General features: G+C 48.9%; 1 protein-coding gene across 1 annotated transcript in view; it reads right to left on the reverse strand.

Moving 5' to 3' along the window:
* Positions 1 to 5,333: 5,333 nt before the first annotated feature.
* The window catches only part of SYN3 (synapsin III), a gene marked incomplete at both ends in the record, with an annotated part of 425,000 nt that continues 410,226 nt past the window's right edge, over positions 5,334 to 20,107 (reverse strand). Inside the window, 5 exons of the mRNA XM_079715155.1 lie at positions 5,334 to 5,466; positions 8,369 to 8,660; positions 13,850 to 13,937; positions 14,822 to 14,956; positions 19,409 to 19,511. Coding sequence (XP_079571281.1) covers positions 5,334 to 5,466; positions 8,369 to 8,660; positions 13,850 to 13,937; positions 14,822 to 14,956; positions 19,409 to 19,511 — 751 coding nt within the window. The remainder of the gene's footprint in view (positions 5,467 to 8,368; positions 8,661 to 13,849; positions 13,938 to 14,821; positions 14,957 to 19,408; positions 19,512 to 20,107) is intronic.

A 20,107-nucleotide genomic window follows, 5' to 3' on the forward strand; every position in this document is an offset into this window, starting at 1 on the left:
GAGCTGAGGCGGAAATGCTAGCGCTGGGGAGTGGCTGCAAATACAGATTATCATTAGCAGAGAGGTTGGACTGCACAGAGACCGTAATAAATCCATTGCTTGCAGGCTCCTATCAAAACCCTATCAGTGAGTGGCAAGTGAAAACAAGCTCAGGGCTCCCACTGATTCTGCATTATGGTGGGTTGGATAATTATTTCACTATACATTACAATGTAATAATAATAAAGTGCACAATAAATGTAACGGCTTGGATCATCCTGAAACCATCCCCCCTCCCCCCTGGTCCGTGGAAAAATTGTCTTCCACGAAACCGGTCCCTGGCGCTAAAATGGGTGGGGACGGCTGGTGTAGAATGCTGTGTAAGATGCACTCCACATCACTGGCTCGTAGACTTTCTCCCCGCCCCCACCCCCCAACCCCGGCCATTTATAAATGAGAGCTCTGGTTTGGCATAGCTGGAAATCAAATCATGGGAGGTATCCTCTCTTAACAATGTAGGATTTTGTGATTCCCTACGTACAAACAGTTGAAGTCTGTCCTCTCTCACTCTTGCTTGCCTCTCTCCAATTCCTGAGATCACTGTTTAGCTTAATATCTCTGTAATTCCTCCACCCTCCCTCTGCTCCCTATACTTGGGGCCCTGAGCCAAGGCTTGTCTTTCTCCTACCCTGGGCAGTAGCTGCCAAATTACAGAGCCTCAGGGAGGAGCCAGGCAGGTCCCAGTTCTCCACTGTGCTGTGAGCGTGGTTAATACTCCTTTGGATAGCCTCCAGTTGACTGTAGAAGATGTGGAGAAGATCAGATATACGGGAAGTACTAGTTAGGTCATGTGACATAAAGTTTCATCTTAACTAACTTAATGGCTCTCTTGGGATTCCCCAGTAGGTTATAGCACTTAAGTTTCTGCTATCCCATAGCAAAACAGGTAAAATGTTAATTGAGAGGCAAGGAGATGTTAACTTGCTTCTGCTCTAAACTCAACAAAAGACCACAGAGCAGATACTTAAAATGTGGAGAGTTTGGAAATTGGAATTAAAGCAGGAGGACCAAGCAGAATAGAAATAATGAAACGTATGTAGGATTTTAAAGAATTCTCTCTCTCTCTCATTCACACACACACACACACACACACACAAATTGTAAGAAGAATGTTTAGTTTTACATTGGTTTTACCTTAAAGAAATAATACACAAATTTCAAAAAATTTTTCATCTTTTCCTCTTGGCCTGCCAGTTGCGAGGGTTATGAACACAATCTAAAAGTCTCATCTCTTGGGGCTGCATATTTTGTCTGTGGAAACACAAGGGAGCCTCTGTGCCCTTTATACATTGTGTTTGGTTAATGGACTGGTTTGACTTGTCACCCAACCTTGCAATTTGTCTCCAACCAAACCAAAAGTGCCACCTTCTATTAGAGTCTAAATATTAGACTGAAATGGAATTTAATCCATGACTGCTCTGGAGTCGAGGACAGCTTTTGACACTTAGGGGGGATAGTTAGCAACCAGCCTGCTTGTTCTCTTGGGTAAAGAAAACCATGTGATACATGTGCAAGTGCTCTTAGGCTCTGAGCTATTCCTCCAGCATAATTAAGTTACTGCTTGTATCTGCGAGGCTGACTTAACTTGCTTACACTGGGACTCTAACTTGCATCCTTTCACAGATTCTAAACACACAAAACCAAATGAGCCACCAACTTGTTCTATGAAGTTGAGTGAGGCACTGGGAGGGGCAGGGCTCTGCAAGAACACTGTGTGCCCGCAGGATGGCGCGAGCTGGGCTCTGCTGTGGTCTGCTGTGTGCTGTGTGGTCTGCATGGGACCCCTGGGCCTTTGCTGGACAAGCCTTCGTATTGTCCTGGTCTGCTCGCTGCACCTCCTGACTGATGCTGACAATGGCACCTGGCCCCTTCAGCTCCCAGCCTCAGTGGCCCTGCAGTCAACTCACCTGTGTGGGCCACACTCACCACGGGGGAGGTCTCAGCCTTCTGCTCTGCTTGCTCCCGTAGGTTAAAAAACGGCCACAGGGCTTCCCTGGTGGCGCAGTGGTTGAGAGTCCGCCTGCCGATGCTGGGGACACGGGTTCGTGCCCCAGTCCGGGAGGATCCCACATGCCGCAAAGTGGCTGGGCCCGTGAGCCATGGCCGCTGAGCCTGCGCATCCGGAGCCTGTGCTCCGCAACGGGAGAGGCCACAGCTGTGAGAGGCCCGTGTACCGGGAAAAAAAAAAAAAAACTGCCACAGATTCTCTTCAGCTTATCAATCTCTGTTGGTTTGATTCTCTTCCTGGGCAAGTGATTTCCTCACATTGATACTCTTAGAAAAACAGCCTTTTTCTTCTCTCTTAACATTTTGTTTACATTTTGTTAATTTCATAGTTTTCTAGGAGGGCCAACCTAACACACATCCTGCACACCAACTGTGTGCCGAACAAGGCGTGCGCTGTGCTGTGCCCACATAGCTCGTTCACGAGATGCCGGCACCGGCTTGCTTTCCCCTCGAGCTCCTTCCACTGCAAATTCAGATGAGAACTTCCAGAAGGTAGTTGAAGTTCAGGCTCATGGGATTTGCTGCTGTATTTGTTACCATGGGGATGAAGGCCTATAACCCCTGAAATTCTGGAATGGTAGAACTAACTGCCCCATCAGCAGGGACTGAACCGGGGTGGGGGCAGTGTGGTAATGATGAAAAGGACACAGAGGATTAATGCAAGAGAAAGGATACGTAGATTCCAGTATCCCTCGAAAGCTGATTTGACAATTAGATGACAGTACCCTTTTATCATGCCGTTAGGAGGAAGATCTGGAAGAAGATATTTTCTCCGGCTGGTGAAGGTGTCCACTGAGGCTGCATTTGAAATTCTCTATTCATCGTGCTACATGTCAGCAAAAACCAAATGGATCTTTGTCATGTTTCAGCCTCACCAAGTCAGCTTGGACGGAAAATGCTAGTCTTTCTTTGGGCCAAGGTTGTGAAACAACGCAAAAAATAACAAACACAACCTTTCAGACTCTCCACAGAGTGACTCCCTTCCCTCTTTCATTTTGTTCTTTCCCATTAAAAAATATCACAATTATTAAAGGTTAAATGTTTGGAGGGAACATGTGCTAGCCTAGGTGAGAAAACAGTCCATTTTGGGGCTCAACGGTCTCCAAAGGACCATTCTTGGTCTCTATACTCATACACAGACTGATGGGAAATTTTATTTCAATGTGTTGCTTATAAACTTGTCTCATGTCATGGAACCTTCTGTGCATGGCTATAAAAACAAGGATGCCTGGCCTTAGAAATGAGTTTGATATTCTACTGGAATATCTGGGAAATATGGTTTGAATGTTGGGATGTTTTTAGGGACAAGGGACAGAATATGGGAAAGTGGGAAAATTTAAGCCATGTAATCATTGTTTATGGAGCCACTAGTTTTGCTCACCAAAGGAGTGGGCCCTGGCTATGATGCTTCCACACCAGTACTGTTTCTCACACAGCAGCTTTCCCACACAGCTCAGGGCAGGGGGGCTGGTCTAACTTCAGTGTGCATTCAAAATACTTAGGGAGATTGACGAAGATACAGGTTCTGGGCCTTATGACCAGAAATTCTGAATCCTTTGGTCTGAAATGAAGCTGGCTATGCACATGGCCATGTCCCACGCTTTGAGAAACTTTGTCTAGCCTATCACCACTTTGTTGTGTATTTTGGGCTGTGTTTTATTACTAAGTGAGAATTGGGTGAGATGGTTTGATTTCTTCTTCCAGTCTTAATTTCCAGTGTAGAAGAGTGACTATCGCCTCACATATTCCTGTGTTCTCAATCTTCTAAAACACGTGGCTTTGTGGTGTTACATCCTGCCCAACAGTGTTCCGCACTCTTTTATTCAGAATGCAGCTCCAGGCCAAGGACACTTTCATTCTTACCTCCCTCTCTCCCTTCCCCATGAACAGTGAGGGGAAGACGTGTCTCAAGTTGCAAAGTGGGCTGTAAGGGGATAGCATGGCTATGTTGGATTATCCTCGGCTCTTTGGAGCCAGGAGGCTGGTCTGGCACCTACAATGTTTCTAGCACCAGGTGCTTGGAGATTTGGGACACCCCTGCACCCCATCTAATCATGAGAGGAGTCTGATGTAGGAGAAAGCATTGGGAAGGGAGTCAGGGTTACGTTTTCCAGCTCTGCAGTTAACTTGTTTAGTCAAATAAGTGTGGGTTAAACAAAGTTAAAGCTAATTTCTTTACTGCAGGAATTCCAAGAGCCTTTGATATGTACTATCAATCTCAGAAAAGAAACAAACAAAAAACAGTGTTTCCTAAACACGTTTGACCGGTGAACCCTTTTATAACTGAGTAACCTTCCAGTACCTTGCTGTACACTGCCTGCAAAACGCTGAGCTAGAAGTTACTGTCATCGCACTTTCTGATCCTGTGTCATCCATCTGCTCGTTGTCTCCGGCTCCTTGTATATCCTTGAGGAGAAAACAACATTCCTGGTGGGAATTCAGAGATCAAATGGTGGTGTAACACGGAATGGGTAGAGAGGCCCTAACCTAACTCCTTCCTTGGGAAGCGGAGGGCATATTCCCCCTCTGGGAACTAGTGATGACTCCTAAAAGAACCCGTGGTCTGCTCTTGGCTGTCCAATTTAGGATAGCACTCTGGGCACGAGCAACATTGTAAAGCCTCCCCTCTGTTTCTGTTGTGTTCTGAAAGGCCCCACGTGTCACACAGGCTCTGAAATCTTTCCATGGTCCTCAAGATCCACTGGTGGCGGGTGTGATGGGGCCTTTGCCTGTCTGGTCCGCAGGGCCATCTCTTGAGCTTGGATGGGACTTGCAAGGGTAGGTGGTAGGTTCCCCTGGCTGTACTTTTCTCCTTTTGTTTGCAAAACACTGTCAAAAGGTTATTGCCTCCTACATTGCTGAGGTCTGACTTCAGCGTCTGCATTTGATGGAGGTGGGGCAAGGCTCAAGAGGGGGCCCTTCCCAAAGGCAAGCAAAACACTAACAAGAAATGTCAAAACTAGCCACACACAGACATCTCACTTGGTTATCTGAGGCAGGGAAGCAAGCATCTGGGTAGGAAGGTTGACGTGATGCCTGTCTTTAAGGCCCGTTTTGAGGAATCTGGAGGCTCTCAAAGGCCCACCCCTCAGTTGGGCAATGCTGGAACGTCATGGCAAAGGAAAGTGGGAACACATGTAGATACTCAGTTACTGGATCAAAGGCATTTGGAAAGTATATTCTCAGGCCCTCCATTCTGTTCCCGTCAGGAACCAAGGCTGAGATGGAGGATGGGGCAGGAGAGGGGGGAGTGTAACGGGGCACCCCACCTCCCGGCCTGGACAGGGTTAGTCCGAGAACAGGCTGGCGAAAGACTTCCTCAGGTTGCGGATGGTCTCGGCCTTGGCCTCGTCTTCACTTGGGGTCCCGCGCTGGGAGGTGTCAGACGTGCTGAGGCTGTTAGTCAGGGACTGGGATTTGCTGAAACAGAAAGGCAAGGGGGTTGGGGGCGACAAGGCTTGACTCCCCAGGAAGTGAGTCCTGGGGCTTGCCTGGAAGCCAGCTGGGTGAGCCCCCTCACCACAAGGACAGTGAGACCAGAAACAAGGCATCCCCGCCCTTACACGATGCTGGGTACACCACACACGCAATTAACCTGCAAGGTGGCTATTGGTATCCTTCTTTTTTAGGCACAGAAATTGGGGCTTACAGCAAGTAACAGGGGAGCGTCCAAGGCTCATATTCTTTTCACAAAACCAGGCTGCTCAGACGGCAGGCGTGACTAGAGCACAGCTTGACCACTCTCCTGCCTCTGTGTACAAACCCACTTGACCCTGTGTGCCAGCCTAATGCTAGGTGACAGGTTGGAGAGATGAATGAGATTCAGGTCCTGCCCTCAAGGGGCTCACAGTCTAGTGGGGGTGAAAGACATAGGAAGAGATCCCCACTTGGTCTTGTCATCACATTAAACAAAATCTTCTTCAAAGCAGAGACTATCTTTTCCCCTTGCTTATTCCCCCCAGGGTGCTTTCCAGGACTAAGTTCAGAGTAGGCATTTGATAAACGCCTGCGGATTTGAATTGAACCAAATAATACTTCAGAGCAACAACCCAGGAGATTTAAATGTTTTTAGCTAGATGACTATTGAGGTTAGTGTCCAAACCTGGCTTAAGTCCCAAAGCCCTCGTCTGTTCCGTGATTAGCTGGGCTGTATCTTTTCACATGTGAGAGGCTGTCACAGATACACCCGTATGGAGCCAGCTTCATTCTGGCTGGCTAGAAGCACTAACTGTGCAAAAACTCATTTTAATCCTTACAATAACCCTATGGTGTAAGTACTATTGTCCCCATTTTGCATGAGAGGAAGTTTAAGCACAGAGAGATTAGGTAACTTTTCTGAGGTCATGCAGCTTTCAAGTGGCAGAGCTGACACTGAACCCAGGTGGTCTGACTCTAGAGTCTGTGCCGTCAGCCTCTATGCCTATTGCTGGAGGACCACTTGCTCAGTTCATCAAACTAAAAATGCATTTGTCCTTTGATCCAATAATACCATTTCAGGTATTTTCTATACAGCTGATCCTGCACGTGTAAGAAACAGCATGTTTTCAAGGCTATTCACTGCAACCTTCTTTGGAAGAGCATACCACATTTCCATTTAGGGTGGATTCGTTGGATAAATTGTAGTATAACTATATAGTAGAATACTATACAGCTGTGAAAAGGAGAAAATGTCAATGAACTGAGTGCAAGAGCTCCAGGATTTACTGTTAAACGTAAAAGCAAGGAGCAAAACGGTGTGGATGGTGAATACTGCTGATTGTGTAAATAAGTGGCAGGAGGGAATCAGAACGTATATTTCTGTATTTGCATAAGGAAACACTGGAGGAACACACAAGGAACTAACAAAAATAGTTACCTCTGGGGAGCGGGGCGCAGGAAAGCATTGGATAGGAATGAGATGGGAGATTTTTTTCAATAAAAACAATATCTTTTAGATCTTTGAACCATGTGAATGTATTACCTATTCAGAAAAATTATGGTTAGCATGACTCATGGGCTGGATGTCTTGTGTTCAATCCTAGCTCTTCTACTTCTTAACAGTGGAAACTTTGGCAAATTATTAATGTCTTTCTCTGTTTGCTCATCTGTAAAATGGGGTTAATAATTGTTATTAACTCCTAAGCCCATGGGACTTAAAAAAAACAAACCAACTAAGTAAAGTGCTTAGTACATAGTAAGTAGATAATAGATGCCAGCAGTGAAACGATGATTATTAACATTAGTGTTTGGAGTTGAAGAAAGGGAGAGGCTTTCCAAAGAAAACACATTTAGGGTCTCTCTTTCTGACCTCAAACCAAGAGACGGGCTTGAGTGGAAACAGGAAAGAGGATGTATGTGTGCATTGGGATGGATCTTTTACAAAGTGGTGGCAACTCTCCCTCCCGTCCCCATCTCCTAGTCTTTCACAATGCGACTCTGCAGGTCCTCCTATCAAGAGTCTATTTCCCCACCTCTTTAATCGGGGCTTGACCATGTGACTTGTATTTACCAAACGCGTGTGATGGGATGAAATGACATTATGCAGCGTCTTCTAAGGCTGGACCTCGAGAAGCCTTGAAGCTTCTACTTTTGCCCTTTTGGAATGTAATTCTACCATATGAGGAAGCTGGGCTCAGCCTGCTGGAGGATGAGGCCCAAGGAGAGACAGAGGCTCAGATGACAGGCAACACCAACAACCAGAAATGTGCAGGAGGCCCTCTTGGACCATCCAGCCCCAGGTAAGCTGCCAGATGACTACAGCCATATGAGTGATCCCAGTAGAGTAGGGTTGCTAGATTTAGTAAGTAAAAATACAGGACACCCACTTAAATTTGATATTCAGATTAAAAACAATTACTTTTTGAGTATAAGTATATCCCATGTAACATTTGAGGGCATACTTATGCTCAAAACTATTCATTGTTTATCTGAAATTCAAATCTACCTGGGCATCCTATATTTTATCTGGCAACTCTACAGGAGAGACCAGCAGATCCTCCCAGCTGAGCCAAACTCAGAACAAATTGCTAAACCCAAAAATTATGAACAAAGAAAATGGTTATTTTCTTAAGCCACTAAGTTTCAGGGTGGTTTGTTATGCAGCAAGAGATAACCGATGCATGTATACATGGAGGATCACAGTGGGACCTAATCTATCCTCTCACCTTTCTGGGTCCTGCCTGCCATCCCGGGTCCATCCTCTGGGCTTCCTTCTACCCATTTAAAGTCTGGGTGAGGCCTTGGTGGGTCTTCTTCTGTCTCTGAGTCCCTGACCCTGAGCCAGCCCAGCTCTGTCTACACCCCAAGTCCACCCTATGCCCTTCCCAATTCCCAAAGCACTTACTTGAGATGGGGGTGGGGTGTTGCTGGTTTCTTGGACTCTTCACCCTGTTGGGAAGTGCTGTGGCCCTGCATGGGGGGCCGGGGCTGTGAGGTAAGGGTGGTGCCTGGCTTGGAGACCTGGTTTGGAGAGCTGCCTCCAGATGTGCGGGATAGCTGTGGAGAGCCTGGTGACCTCTGCTGCTGTGGAGATCCAGATGAGGGGCTCAGGGGTTGCTGGCCTTGTGGGGAGAGCCTCTGTTGCGAGGGGCTTCCAGATCTCGGGGGCTGAGGAGACTGAGCTTGGCGAGGGCCCCCTACAGGGAGAGAAAAATTATTACATTCAAAATTTTTTAGGATAAATATGGCTGTGCACAAGGGTCGCTTCAGGGATGTTCATTACAGTGTTTTTCTTTTTTTTTTTTTAAGATTTTTTTGATGTGGCCCATTTTTTTAAAGTCTTTATTGAATTTGTGACAATAATTGCTGCTGTTTTATGTTTTGTTTTTTTGGCCACGAGGCATGTGGGATCTTAGTTCCCCGACCAGGGATTGAACCCGCACCCCCTGCTTTGGAAGGCGAAGTCTTAACCGCTGGACCGCCAGGGAAGTCCCTACAGTGTTTTTCGTAACAGTGAAAAACTGAAAACAATACAAATGCCTAACTGTAGAGGAACTGACTAGGAACATTAGGATAAATTCATATAACGGAATATGCTATGGTCATCACGTATGACGTGGCAGAATAATATTAAATGACATGGGATGTTGTTGATAAGCAGCTTATAAAACAGTATTTGCAGTTTAATTCCATTTTGGCATGTATATATATAAAGATACGTAAAAAAGAAAGACTGGAAGGTTATACATTAAAACCAGTGTGTCTCAAACTTTAATGGCATATGAATCACCACGCATCTTGTCAAAATAAAGATTCCGATACAGTAGGCCTTGAGTGGTGTTATGAACTGGATTCTGTCCCTTCACAAAATTCATATGGTGGAGTCCTAACCCCTGGTGTGACTGTTTTTGGAAATAGGGCCTTAAAAGAGGTAACTATTGTTGAATGATGCCATAAAGGTGGGCCTTAATCCAATAGGACTGGTATCCTTATGAAAAGAGAGAGAGAGACCAGGGACCTGCACACACAGAGGAAAGGCCACGTGAAGACACAGTGAGAAGGTGTTGTCTGCAAGCCCTGGGGAGAAGTTTCAACCCTGCTGGCACCTTGATCTTGGACTTCCAGCCTCCAGAACCATGAGAAAATAAAGGTCTGTTGATGAAGCCACTCAGTCTGTGGTATTTTGTTATGGCAACACGGATGGGGTCTACGTTACTAACAAGCTCCCAGGTGATGCTTCTGCTTTCCACGCTTCAAGTAATGAGGCACCGAGCAATGATTTTAAAAGCGGTGGGATGGGGGCTTCCCTGGTGGCGCAGTGGTTGAGAGTCCGCCTACCGATGCAGGGGACACGGGTTCGTGCCCCGGTCCGGGAAGATCCCACATGCTGCAGAGCGGCTGGGCCCGTGAGCCATGGCCGCTGAGCCTGCACGTCCGGAGCCTGTGCTCCGCAACGGGAGAGGCCACAACAGTGAGAGGCCCGCGTACCGCAAAAAAAAAAAAAAAAAAGCGGTGGGATGATGAGGGACTTAAATTCTCTTCCTTTTGCTCACTGATGTTTTCCACACCGAAGATGTATTACTTTTGAAACAATGAAAATAATTATCCCTTACTTTTGGATAGCTCTCTAATCTTTTCTAAGAACTTTCAAAAGCAATGTATCATTTGATCTAGAGAGAGGCCGGTAGGGAAGATACCAATCTGCTCATCAGGTTGAAGTGGAAGCAGCCTCATTAAGGTTTCATAACTAGAAGGGGTAACCACAGAAAGCCCACAGAGGAGCTTGACTTCACCCTGTTGATGCACAAAGCATATAGGCTTTCACCTACAAGCGAAAGGACATTTTAGCCTCCCAGAAATGACTTTGAGTGGAATTCCAAGGCTCCAAGCAAACAAGGTGCACCCTCCTCACCCTTGAACCCAGGTGTCAGGACTGCTGATTGTGAAATGCATCTTGGCAAAGCAGACTAGCTGCCTGCTGCTCTCCATCCCAGGATACAGCGGCTCCTGGGAAGGTGGGATGCACTGCGGTGATTCTCGCCATGCTTTGTTGAGAGGATGGGAGACTGAGAGTTTAAAAAGGGCTGGAGCTCAACTCTGAGCCCTTTCATAATGTGGCTTCCACTTGTGTGAGCTCCCCAGGTCTCTACTGTGTCCTCTCTATCATGTCCCGGCCTTGGGCTGCGCACCCTCGCAGCTTGTGGGTTAGGCATTATTATCATCCCCATTTTACAAAGAAACTCAGTCCCAGATATACTGTGACTTGCTTAAAAAGTGTCACTTCTAGTAAGGGGAAGAGCCTAGACTCAAACCTAGATCTCTCTGGCTCAAAGCTCTGTTTTCTTTTGTTTCCCTTTTTTCCTTTCTTTACTGTACCACACAGGGCAGCACCTTTGTGCAAATTAAGAAAAAGGTGCTTTCCCCCAGTGGTGGCTGCTCTGAGCCCGGTGCAAAGGGGGCAAGGACTAGATTTCAGCTGGCCTCCCCGCTCAGACTGTCTCAGCTGGGCCCTGTGTGGAGGGCACGACCTTCATGTCTGGTGGTCCTGACACCCTACAGGTACCAGAGCCCCAGGTCCTTGCCATTAACCTGCTGTGTGACTGTGGGTGCATCACTTCTCCTCTCTGGGCCCTTGTTTGGAAATGAGGTCGTTGGACTAGACATCAAACATCCCTCCATATTTGAATATCTTTGTGAGCTTGTGCAACACCTTCCAGGTTGGACTGAATTGCAGCTCCAGTCTAGCAACTGATTGCACATGGCTTGATTCATGACTATATTGTCCCAGTAGATTGGAGGACCCATTGATCACAAAACTCAAACACCTATAGGGCCAGGCAGATACATAAATAAATAAAGCAGGAGAGTGTCAGAAAAATCACGTGGCTTTAAAAAATTTTCCCACTTGAGATACACGGTTCAGAGACTTATCTCTTTAAAGAGGGGCAAGAACAAAGAAAATGGCAATTGACACTGTGTCACTGTGGAAGTGACACTAGCGAGGAAGGAGTAAGGCCTGAGGCAAACGGAGGAGTCCTTGCCCTGTCAGTGGACAGTGGCTACGTAGCAAGCAGGCCCACTGTTTCTAGAGCTCCTGCTCTATCAGGAGAAGCTGGAAATCTAGATGTTTATGTAAAAGCTTCTGATTTTTAAATGTTGGTTTACTTTTTTGTTTTTTAAACCCATTGTAGGTCCCAAAAGACATGTTTTCTAGTTTTATCTTAAATCCCACCCCCCGCCCCACCTCTCCACACTCTGCTCCTCAAGACTGATATAATATCTTGGAAAATCTGGATACTCATTTGTTCATTTATTAACTATTCGTTCAGTCCCTACTATACAGGTGGGATGCATCAAGAGACACTAATTGCTTTCAGCTTCTCAGCAAAGCAACAAATTTAGTATTTTTTGCTTGAGCACATACAGAAAAAAAAATTAAATGTAGAAAGTATTTGCCTTAGCCCAGGATTGGTGCTAAAAGATGTGAGGTTCATTAAAAGAGACCTTCATTTTTACTGAGTTGAAAGTGAGTAGTGAGTTCAAAAAACAAGTTAATAATGTGGTCTTGTTATTTTGGGAACTCAATGAAAGCACTGTGTTTTAATTAGCCTTGTTATTTTTAATCTGAATGTTAATTCAATGAGCATTTTCTTTAATTATCCTAATTGGTTTTAAATTGATTGTTTTTCAACTCACTAAACGTGTGTTTAGCCTCATGTCGCTTAAAATATCTCTTTATCGAGCGTGTCTCTACTCTGGGCCGGAGAGGAAACCAGAATACAGTAGCTCTCTGTTTTAAAAGTGCTCGGTTCAAATGTGGTTGAAAAAGTAAGCCCTGGGGCAGAGTGAGAAGGGCCAGGGTAGGGCAGAGGCACAGTCAGAGCCTGGCAGGGTGATGAATAAGTTGTTTTTGAACATTTATAATCACAGAATTCTCACCGGGCAGGAGGGCAGTGGGGCTGCTTTAGTTATAAGGATTGTTATGATAACAACCATTAAGGACAACATGTATATTATAATTGTTAGTAAGACACAAAATATTAATAGTGAGTTTTTAACGGTAAAGGTCATATAAATAGTTATTAACAGTATATTAGTAGTAGTAAGAGCTAGAACCTACTAAGCACTACCTCCACGCCGGGACACCTTGCTAACTGCTTCACCTGTGTTATCTCACGGGAAGCTTCCCATGACTAAACGGGGCAGCTGTCATTTCCTCCTTTATCACTGGGGAAACTGAGGCTCCGAGAAGTGATGTAACTTGCCTAAGTCTGCCAGGGTACTGAGACATGGAAGTGGATTCAAATAGGTGTTTATCTGCCTGAAGAAGCAGCCAGTGTTCTTTGGTACACAGTTATGTAAGTCATGCAATTTCCCTCTTCTTAAATGCTTTCTGCTCTTCCAAGAAGAGAAGCACAGACAAGAAAGATGAATGGGGTGTTTTATCTAAGACCTTTTGAAGAAGAAGCCATTTAGTGCCCAAGGCCGATTTTCCCAAGAAGCAATGAATCTGTTACTTTGATAAAAGCGACTGCAAAGGCCACAGTGTGATAGTAATGTTTCTTTCTGATGAGTCTTAAAGCAGATCCTTAAAAGGTCACCATGAAAATGCCTGGCCTGGCTTCTTGGTGCGAAGCGGTCCTGAGGCTCCAAGCTGGCACTAGAGCAGTGAGTGTGCCCGGAAAGTTCTGACTGCGGGAGAGGACATGGGCTGACTTTCTCCCCAGGCCTGAGCGTGAGAACACCCGAGCAGCTGGCAGCCTGAGAGAAGGTTAGTTATGGCCACGATTTCTTTTCATCTTGTCGTCAATAGTTCATCCATCCTCTAATAAATGGTGGCATTTACATAGTAATGCTGGGATATTTTTTGAGGAACAATTCCAATCGACAAGGTTCTGTACAACGTTCCGTTTTTCTTTCTCACTCTAGCTGGTTGGCTCATAAATCTATAATCAGGCACTGCTAGCAGCTAGGAAACAGACAATTTCTAGAAGATCTGAAAGGCCAGACTTGTAAACCTGCCATTTTCTTGTGCTTCCTTGGACGAAGCCTCAACACCCATCTCTGTAAAAGGGAAATACTGTTGTTTTCACTGTTGACAAGTTGGGAGGCTGAAAATGAGAAAACAAATGGGAAAGTCCCTAGCACAGTGGTACTTAATACATTTACTGTCTGTCTTCCTTTCCTCCTTTTCTGACTTTAAGGGGGTGACAAACCTCATGGTCTCTTTCATTCTGCATACAGAGCGGGGGCACATATCTGGGGATAAAGTATTAAGATGGAGTGTTCCAGAGCGCCTTCTGGAAGTCATGCGTGGACCCCTCAGTGCATTCCAGCATGCTTGCTGGACGGTTTCTCTCGGTGCGCAGCTCGTCGTGGGCCCTACCTTGTGTGGGTGTCCGTGGCTGAGGCTGTCCGAGCAGAGGCCCAAGCTGGGCTTGCCCGGGGGGTTTTGCTGGTTTAGTCTGAGGAGTCTAGAGCAGAAGAGAAAAGAAGCCTGTTGTGATCACCACAGCCATTTACTTCCTGCGTACGAGGGCAGGGTTTATCAACATCTGTTCACTACTGAGGTAAAACTTACATAATGTGCACAGTTCTTAAGTGTACAGCACAACGAGTTTTCACACGTGGATACACCTGTGTAACCACCAAGCAGGTCAAGACAGAACATTTCCAGTGGAGAAGCCTGCTCCGTGCCCCCTCCCAGCCAGCAGCCCCCTCGAGTATGACCATCATTCTGACATCTGTTATCACAGGTTTGTTTTTGTGGGGAAAGGGGGAGCAGGTTTTGAGACTTGCTTTTCCAGAAAGCTGGGGGTCTAGCAAATTCTTTGGAGAATAATCTGGTAGTCCGTGGTGAGGACTGTGGAAGGGAGGAGCTCTGAGGGAGCATGTCGAGGTTGGAGGATGAGGAAAATGGAAGACACAATAGTCTCTATTGACTGGTGCCCTGGGAGTATACAAAGGGCATGTGTGTACACGGGCACGTGTGTGCGCGCACACACACACACACACCCTGCTCCCTGCTCCCTGCTCAGGCCCGGGATGGAGGGCACAGAGGGGACAACTGGTTTCTTATGTTAATAATCTCTGCCTACAGACACCCAGAGCCCAGTTGAGACAAGGTTTTTCTCCCCAGGATGGTGAAGGGAGGAAGGGTCTCTCAGAGCCTCCCAAGTTCCCCCATCAGGAGCAGGGCTACAAGCTCTCCCCCAATCCCAGCCTCACCCACACCCCATTCCTTTCTCCCCAAGTTGGTTCCTCCCTGGGAGCATCTCCTGTGGATCAGGGCACCCATTCCCAGACAGTCAGGCGTTTCTCATGGCTACACAGTGTCCCTTACTTCTGAGGACCTTACCCAAGGCCGCAGGGGCGAGGGCACTGTGCCCCCTGGCATCGGGAGTTGGCTCATTTTGGAGACAACGAGATCGGCCATCAGCTGTTTGTCCTCTTCCAGGTGCTCTCCAATCAGGGGCATGGAGCTGTCCATCACCTGCAGGTGATGAGAGAAAGGAGTCCTGAAGGACCCTCAGGCCAGGGCGGCCAGGAGGCAGGCTCAGAGCTCATGACAGAAGTGACCACTAGATGGCAATGCTCTCCATGCAAACACCCAGCCCAGCGCCTCCAGCTGGGAATGACCCCCGTGGAGACATCCAGTTTCCTGCAGTTCAGTCTAAATCAACTCCCTGGACTCAGTTCAATTCAGTCGACATTTGCTGGACCTCAGACATGCGACCGAGGGCTGGGAGCCTTTGCTGACCTTTTCTGCTCTTTTCTTTGGGGAGCTGGTCTCTGCCTCTCTTTTCCCACCTTGGCCCCCACCCAGGATTGGGGCTGGCCTCCTGAACTCTGGCCCAAAGTCAAGGTGTTCCACAAAGCCGGAAGCAGTGAAGGTGGGGGGCTCGATTATGACCAAAATAATAACAAGGGTTAGAGTCAACTCAGGGCTCAGAGAGAAGAGGGAAGAGGCAAGGCCTGTTCTCCAGGGCTCTGGCAGAATAAACTCCTGGAGAGGAATTTCTTCCACGGGGAGCAGGCTGCTTCTCAAAGGAGGCACAGTGCTTACACTGGGAGGGGGCCTGAGGGATCATATTTGTACATCCGCACATCCACTTTGCTTGCAGATGGGGAAACCGAGGCCCAGAGATGGGAAGGGACTTGCCCGAAGTCACGCAGGCCAACGATCCAGGTGCTTCCCCAGGCACGGGCGGCTGTAGACGGTCTCAGAGGGCCTTGGTGGGCCCCCTGTCTCCTCCCCAGCTGTAGGGAAATCCAGCCTGTTCACCACCGCCCCCCCCCCCACCCTGCCCCCATCAAATGCACTGTCTCGTTCTCCCTTTTCCCAAGCTGGGGACTCACCAGGTTCTCTCTTGTCTAGATCCTTGTGCGTGTCATTCTCTCTACCCACTCTCTACCTGCCTAAGCCCTTCTCATCCGTCAGGGAACATCTAGCCGGCCCTTCCTCTGGGAAGCCTCCTCGGCACTCCTGCCACCGTCACTTTGGTCGTCCCGTTGGACAGCTTATCCCACAGGGCCATGGTCTCCTGTTGATGTGTGTCTCCCCGACCAGACGGTGAGCCCCTGGGCTGGGGATGGGCCCTGTGTCCTGTTAGACAGGTGTGCCCTCACTAAGTACCTCTTGAATGGAGGAATGAAAGGTCCCTGCAATAAGTCCTGCTGCTGCTGATAAGGATACTAATAAGTGCTCTATTTCATTGTTATGTGCCAGGCGCTGTTCTAAGCACTGGGTGTGGATGACCTCACACCAATCTCAGCATAGCTCTTTGAGACAGGTACCATTACTATCCTTATCATGATGGGAAAACTGAAGTCAAAGAAGCAGCAAATTCAAGGACAGATTGCTAGCAACCCTTCCGTGTCTCACCGATCACCGAACAGCTCTCTGTGTTAAGAAAGGGGAACAGCAGACCTGGGTTCCAGGCTTCAGTTCTGCTAGGGACTTGCTGTGTGATCTTGGCATGTCACTTTTCCTCTGTGGGCCTGTTGTTTCCCTCAACTATAAACTGAGGGGTTTGGGCAGCTGCAAAGACCCTTCCAGCTGGGACTTCTAGGAGCCTGTGAGTCTAAAGCACCTACTATGGTGGGGAAGCTGAAAAGCAAACTCAAGGATGTGAATGCAGATTCTATTATGGATGGTCCTGAAAACTGTCCTCAAATTGAGCTCCCTGCTGGTTATACCTGGGTTCTTGGTACCCTGGATCCCAGTGCCCAGCACATGGACAGTCTCTTGTTCAATGTGGGCTGAGTTGAGTTATAACTGTGGAGTCTACGTGTACACAGGCCTGTCCTTTCTCTTCCTGACCCCGCCCACCCCTTTCTGTTCTGGTTTGTGTTTCCTACACTCCCTGCAGTAGAAAACAGCCACCACAAGGAACCTGAGGTCAGAGCATTCTGGAGTCCCCATGGTGGACACAGCCAGAGGAAGTGGACATTCTGGTCTCCCCAGGGAAACATTTTTCCAATGAGCAATGTCATTCCCTGTACAGGTCATGGAGGACAAGTTCATGGGTCTTTCCCCTGAGTATTTCACTGTGAGGATCTTCACAAAACATGTCCCACAAGTTTTATGTTCTCACCACAGAGGTGGCTGAAGAAATCAGTATTTTTGGATCCCTTCTGTCTGTTGTTTTTCCTGACTGGGGAAAAATACCTTTTATCTTTCTGGTAAAAACCTCCCCATCTCCCTTGACCTCACTCTAAACTGAAAAGCAACGGAAACAACTCTGCAATGTTTCTGAGAGAAAAACAAATCTGAAAAGCCATTTCCCCCGCCCCCCGCCCCCCGGAACATTTTTGAGAAGTTGTCTTATTGTGTTGTAAAGTCCAAACCCACGAATTTTTTTTTTTTTTGTTCAATGTGTAAGGTCTTTCATCCCTGACCCGCTGAATGTCTGGAGGCATGGAGTCCGGGCCCACGGGTACAAATGTTTGTTTCCTAAGAGTGAAAGCTGAGGAAACTCAGATAGGCAGGAGCTCGGCGAAGGGAGCCAGGGGTCCTCCTGCTGATTGCTGGTCCCCTTTCTGAAAGGAAGCTCTCGGGGCAGGGTCCCTGCTACTGTGTGCACTGCTGTATCTCCATCACTTGGCTGGGGGTCTGGTGCCCAGGATAGGAGCTCAACAGTGAATGAACGAATGGGTGAGTGAATCCATGACCACATGGTGTGCCAAAGCTGAGTTCATGTGTGATGGTCCCATGAAGAGATGCAGAGGCACAGGAGGCCAGGAAGGGTCTCAGGAGAGGCAATGCCCTAGGCGTCGGTCTGAAGGTCCCAGGCATCCTCGTTCCTCCAGGGAGCAGCCTGGGTCTAGCTTGGAAGCACGTGTACAGGGCAGTAGTTTTGCTCCTGGCCCCTTCAGTGTCCTCTGAGGAGGGGCTGCTGAGGAGATTTCAGGTAATGGTGGCTGCTGCACTTGAGGAGAGAGCTGTTTTCTAGAGCAGGATTGAACCTGCAAATATAGATGCAACTCATCCTTGGAAGCTACCTGGCCTTCTGAGGGGTGAGTGTGGGCAGAGGGGCTATGTCCACCCTGGACTCCCTCCCCTTCACCTCCAAGCTGGCTACTCCCTGGGCTTGGGTGTGGATGCCCTCCTGGCAATGCTGGGGGAGAAGAGCGGGGCTCCCACCCCTCCAGTCACCAGGTCCCGCCATGCTGTGGGTCCCGGGAGTGGTGCAGACACTCGGGGCTGGAGGACTGGCTGGCTCTTGCGGTCACCCCAGCCATGTGCTTCCCATTAGCCGCCCACACCCCGGGGAGGGGGCAGCCACAGGGCTCTCCCTCACGTGTCTTGGCCCTGTGTCAGCACCACGCCTCTGCCGTGGTTGGAGAAGGCCACAGAAGGGAGGCACTGGAAGGGGCTCTGGGGGGTGGGAGAGCTAGGATGTGAGGTTGGGGAGAGAAGGGAGAATTCTGAGCCAGAGCAGCGTTTTCAGGGGAAGCAATGGAGAACCATGAGCTGTGGCGGGGAGGGAAAGGGAGTTAGGAAGGGAGAGGGGGCTGTGAGGCCAAGAGACTTGGGGAGCCACGGAGGGGGGAGGGGGACTGTGGGATTGGGGGAGACGGGGTGGGGGAGCCACGGAGGGGGAAGGGGGACCGTGGATTGGGGTGGACACAGGGAGCCTTGAAGGTGGGAGGGGGACTGTGGGGCTGGGAGAAGCATGGAGAGGAAGTCGTGGGGGTAGAGGAGGAGGGTGATGGAAGGACCACGGCGACCTGTAGGCGACAGCTCTGGAGGGCAGCAGGGGTGGTTGGCCTCTGAGAGGCATGGGCTGCAGGAAGGTTGAGGGAGAGATTCTGGGACTCAGAGCCCCTCTGACCTCTCTTACAATTACATTCCCCTCCATTCACACCCCTTTCCTAACCTTTGGTGCCCTGAAGTTAGTGTACCACCCTTCCCTGCCAGCCTGCACACCCCACGTCCGTCTTGCTCAGAGCTCTGTCCCCAGAGCTACCCCCACGCCAAGCCCATGGGAGCCACTGGGTACCTGTCTGCTGATTGAACAGACAATGGAATCTCTGCCTAGTGACCAGGGAAGTGTGTCCTCTTTACACACTGGGACATTGAGAACATTGAAGAGGCCTGAGGGGACGGAATCTTGCCAACTCTTGGCCCGATGCTTTTCCCCTACTGTTAGGGCCATGGGTTGGGGATATTTGTTTAACCTCATGCCCAGAACTCTTGAGGGCCAGCTCAGAGCCCCTGGGCACAAAGGCTTTAGAGGCAGCCAAGGGTGGGGATGGGGTATGTGAGGGTGGTAGGTGAGAAGCCTGTGGGAGCTGCTTGCTGTGGCTTGGGCTGCATGTGCCCCAGCCATGGGCTAAGACACAGCTGACCACGCTGGAGGCCACGCTTGGACTCCTTCCCTCTGGCATGCCTGCTCAGGGGCCTGGACAGGCCAGGAGGGCCTCCTGGTCCACCTCTCACCTCAATGATGTAATCTCTGCCATCCTTGCTGTGGACAGCCTTGACGGCGCAGATGTCCAGGCCACCAAACATCTCTGAGCAGCTGTCCACCCACAGCCTGTACCTGCAGGGATGGAGAGACAGGCAGTGGGCATGAGGGGCAGGGAGCAGGGACGGGAAGCAGAGGGAGAGAGAGGCAGAGACAGAGGGAGGGAGAGACACAGAAGGACACATACAGAAAAACAGGCTATGGGACAGACAGTGACACACAGGCAACCATTCAGAGATGGAGAGAGACAGGAGATGCAGCAAGAGAGACAGAAAGGCAGAGAGACAGAGACCAGAGAGAGACAGAGACCTGAGAGAGACAGAGGCAGTGAGAGACACAGAGGCAGTGGGAGAGACAGAGGCAGTGGGAGAGACAGAATGGGTAAAAAGGGAGGCAGAGACCTAGATGCACCGTGAGAGAGAGACAGCAGGAGGGCAGCTAAAAGGGAGCCAGGAAGGCAGGAGAAAAGCAGGACTGGGGGAGAAGGAATGGGAGCCGGGAGAGATCTCAGAGACCTGACCCCACCCCGCCTAGAACCTGACTGGCTCCCTAGTAGTGGGAAGCTTGCCTTGCCCCCATCTGGAGCCATCCTGGACACCCAGCTTCCCCTGAAGTCCTTTTCCCTTGGGAAAGCTGCTCGAAGGTCCCCAGAAATCCCTCCCAGGCCGCTC

Source organism: Hyperoodon ampullatus, assembly GCF_949752795.1.
Source record: "Hyperoodon ampullatus genome assembly, chromosome: 11".
NCBI lineage: Eukaryota > Metazoa > Chordata > Mammalia > Artiodactyla > Ziphiidae > Hyperoodon > Hyperoodon ampullatus.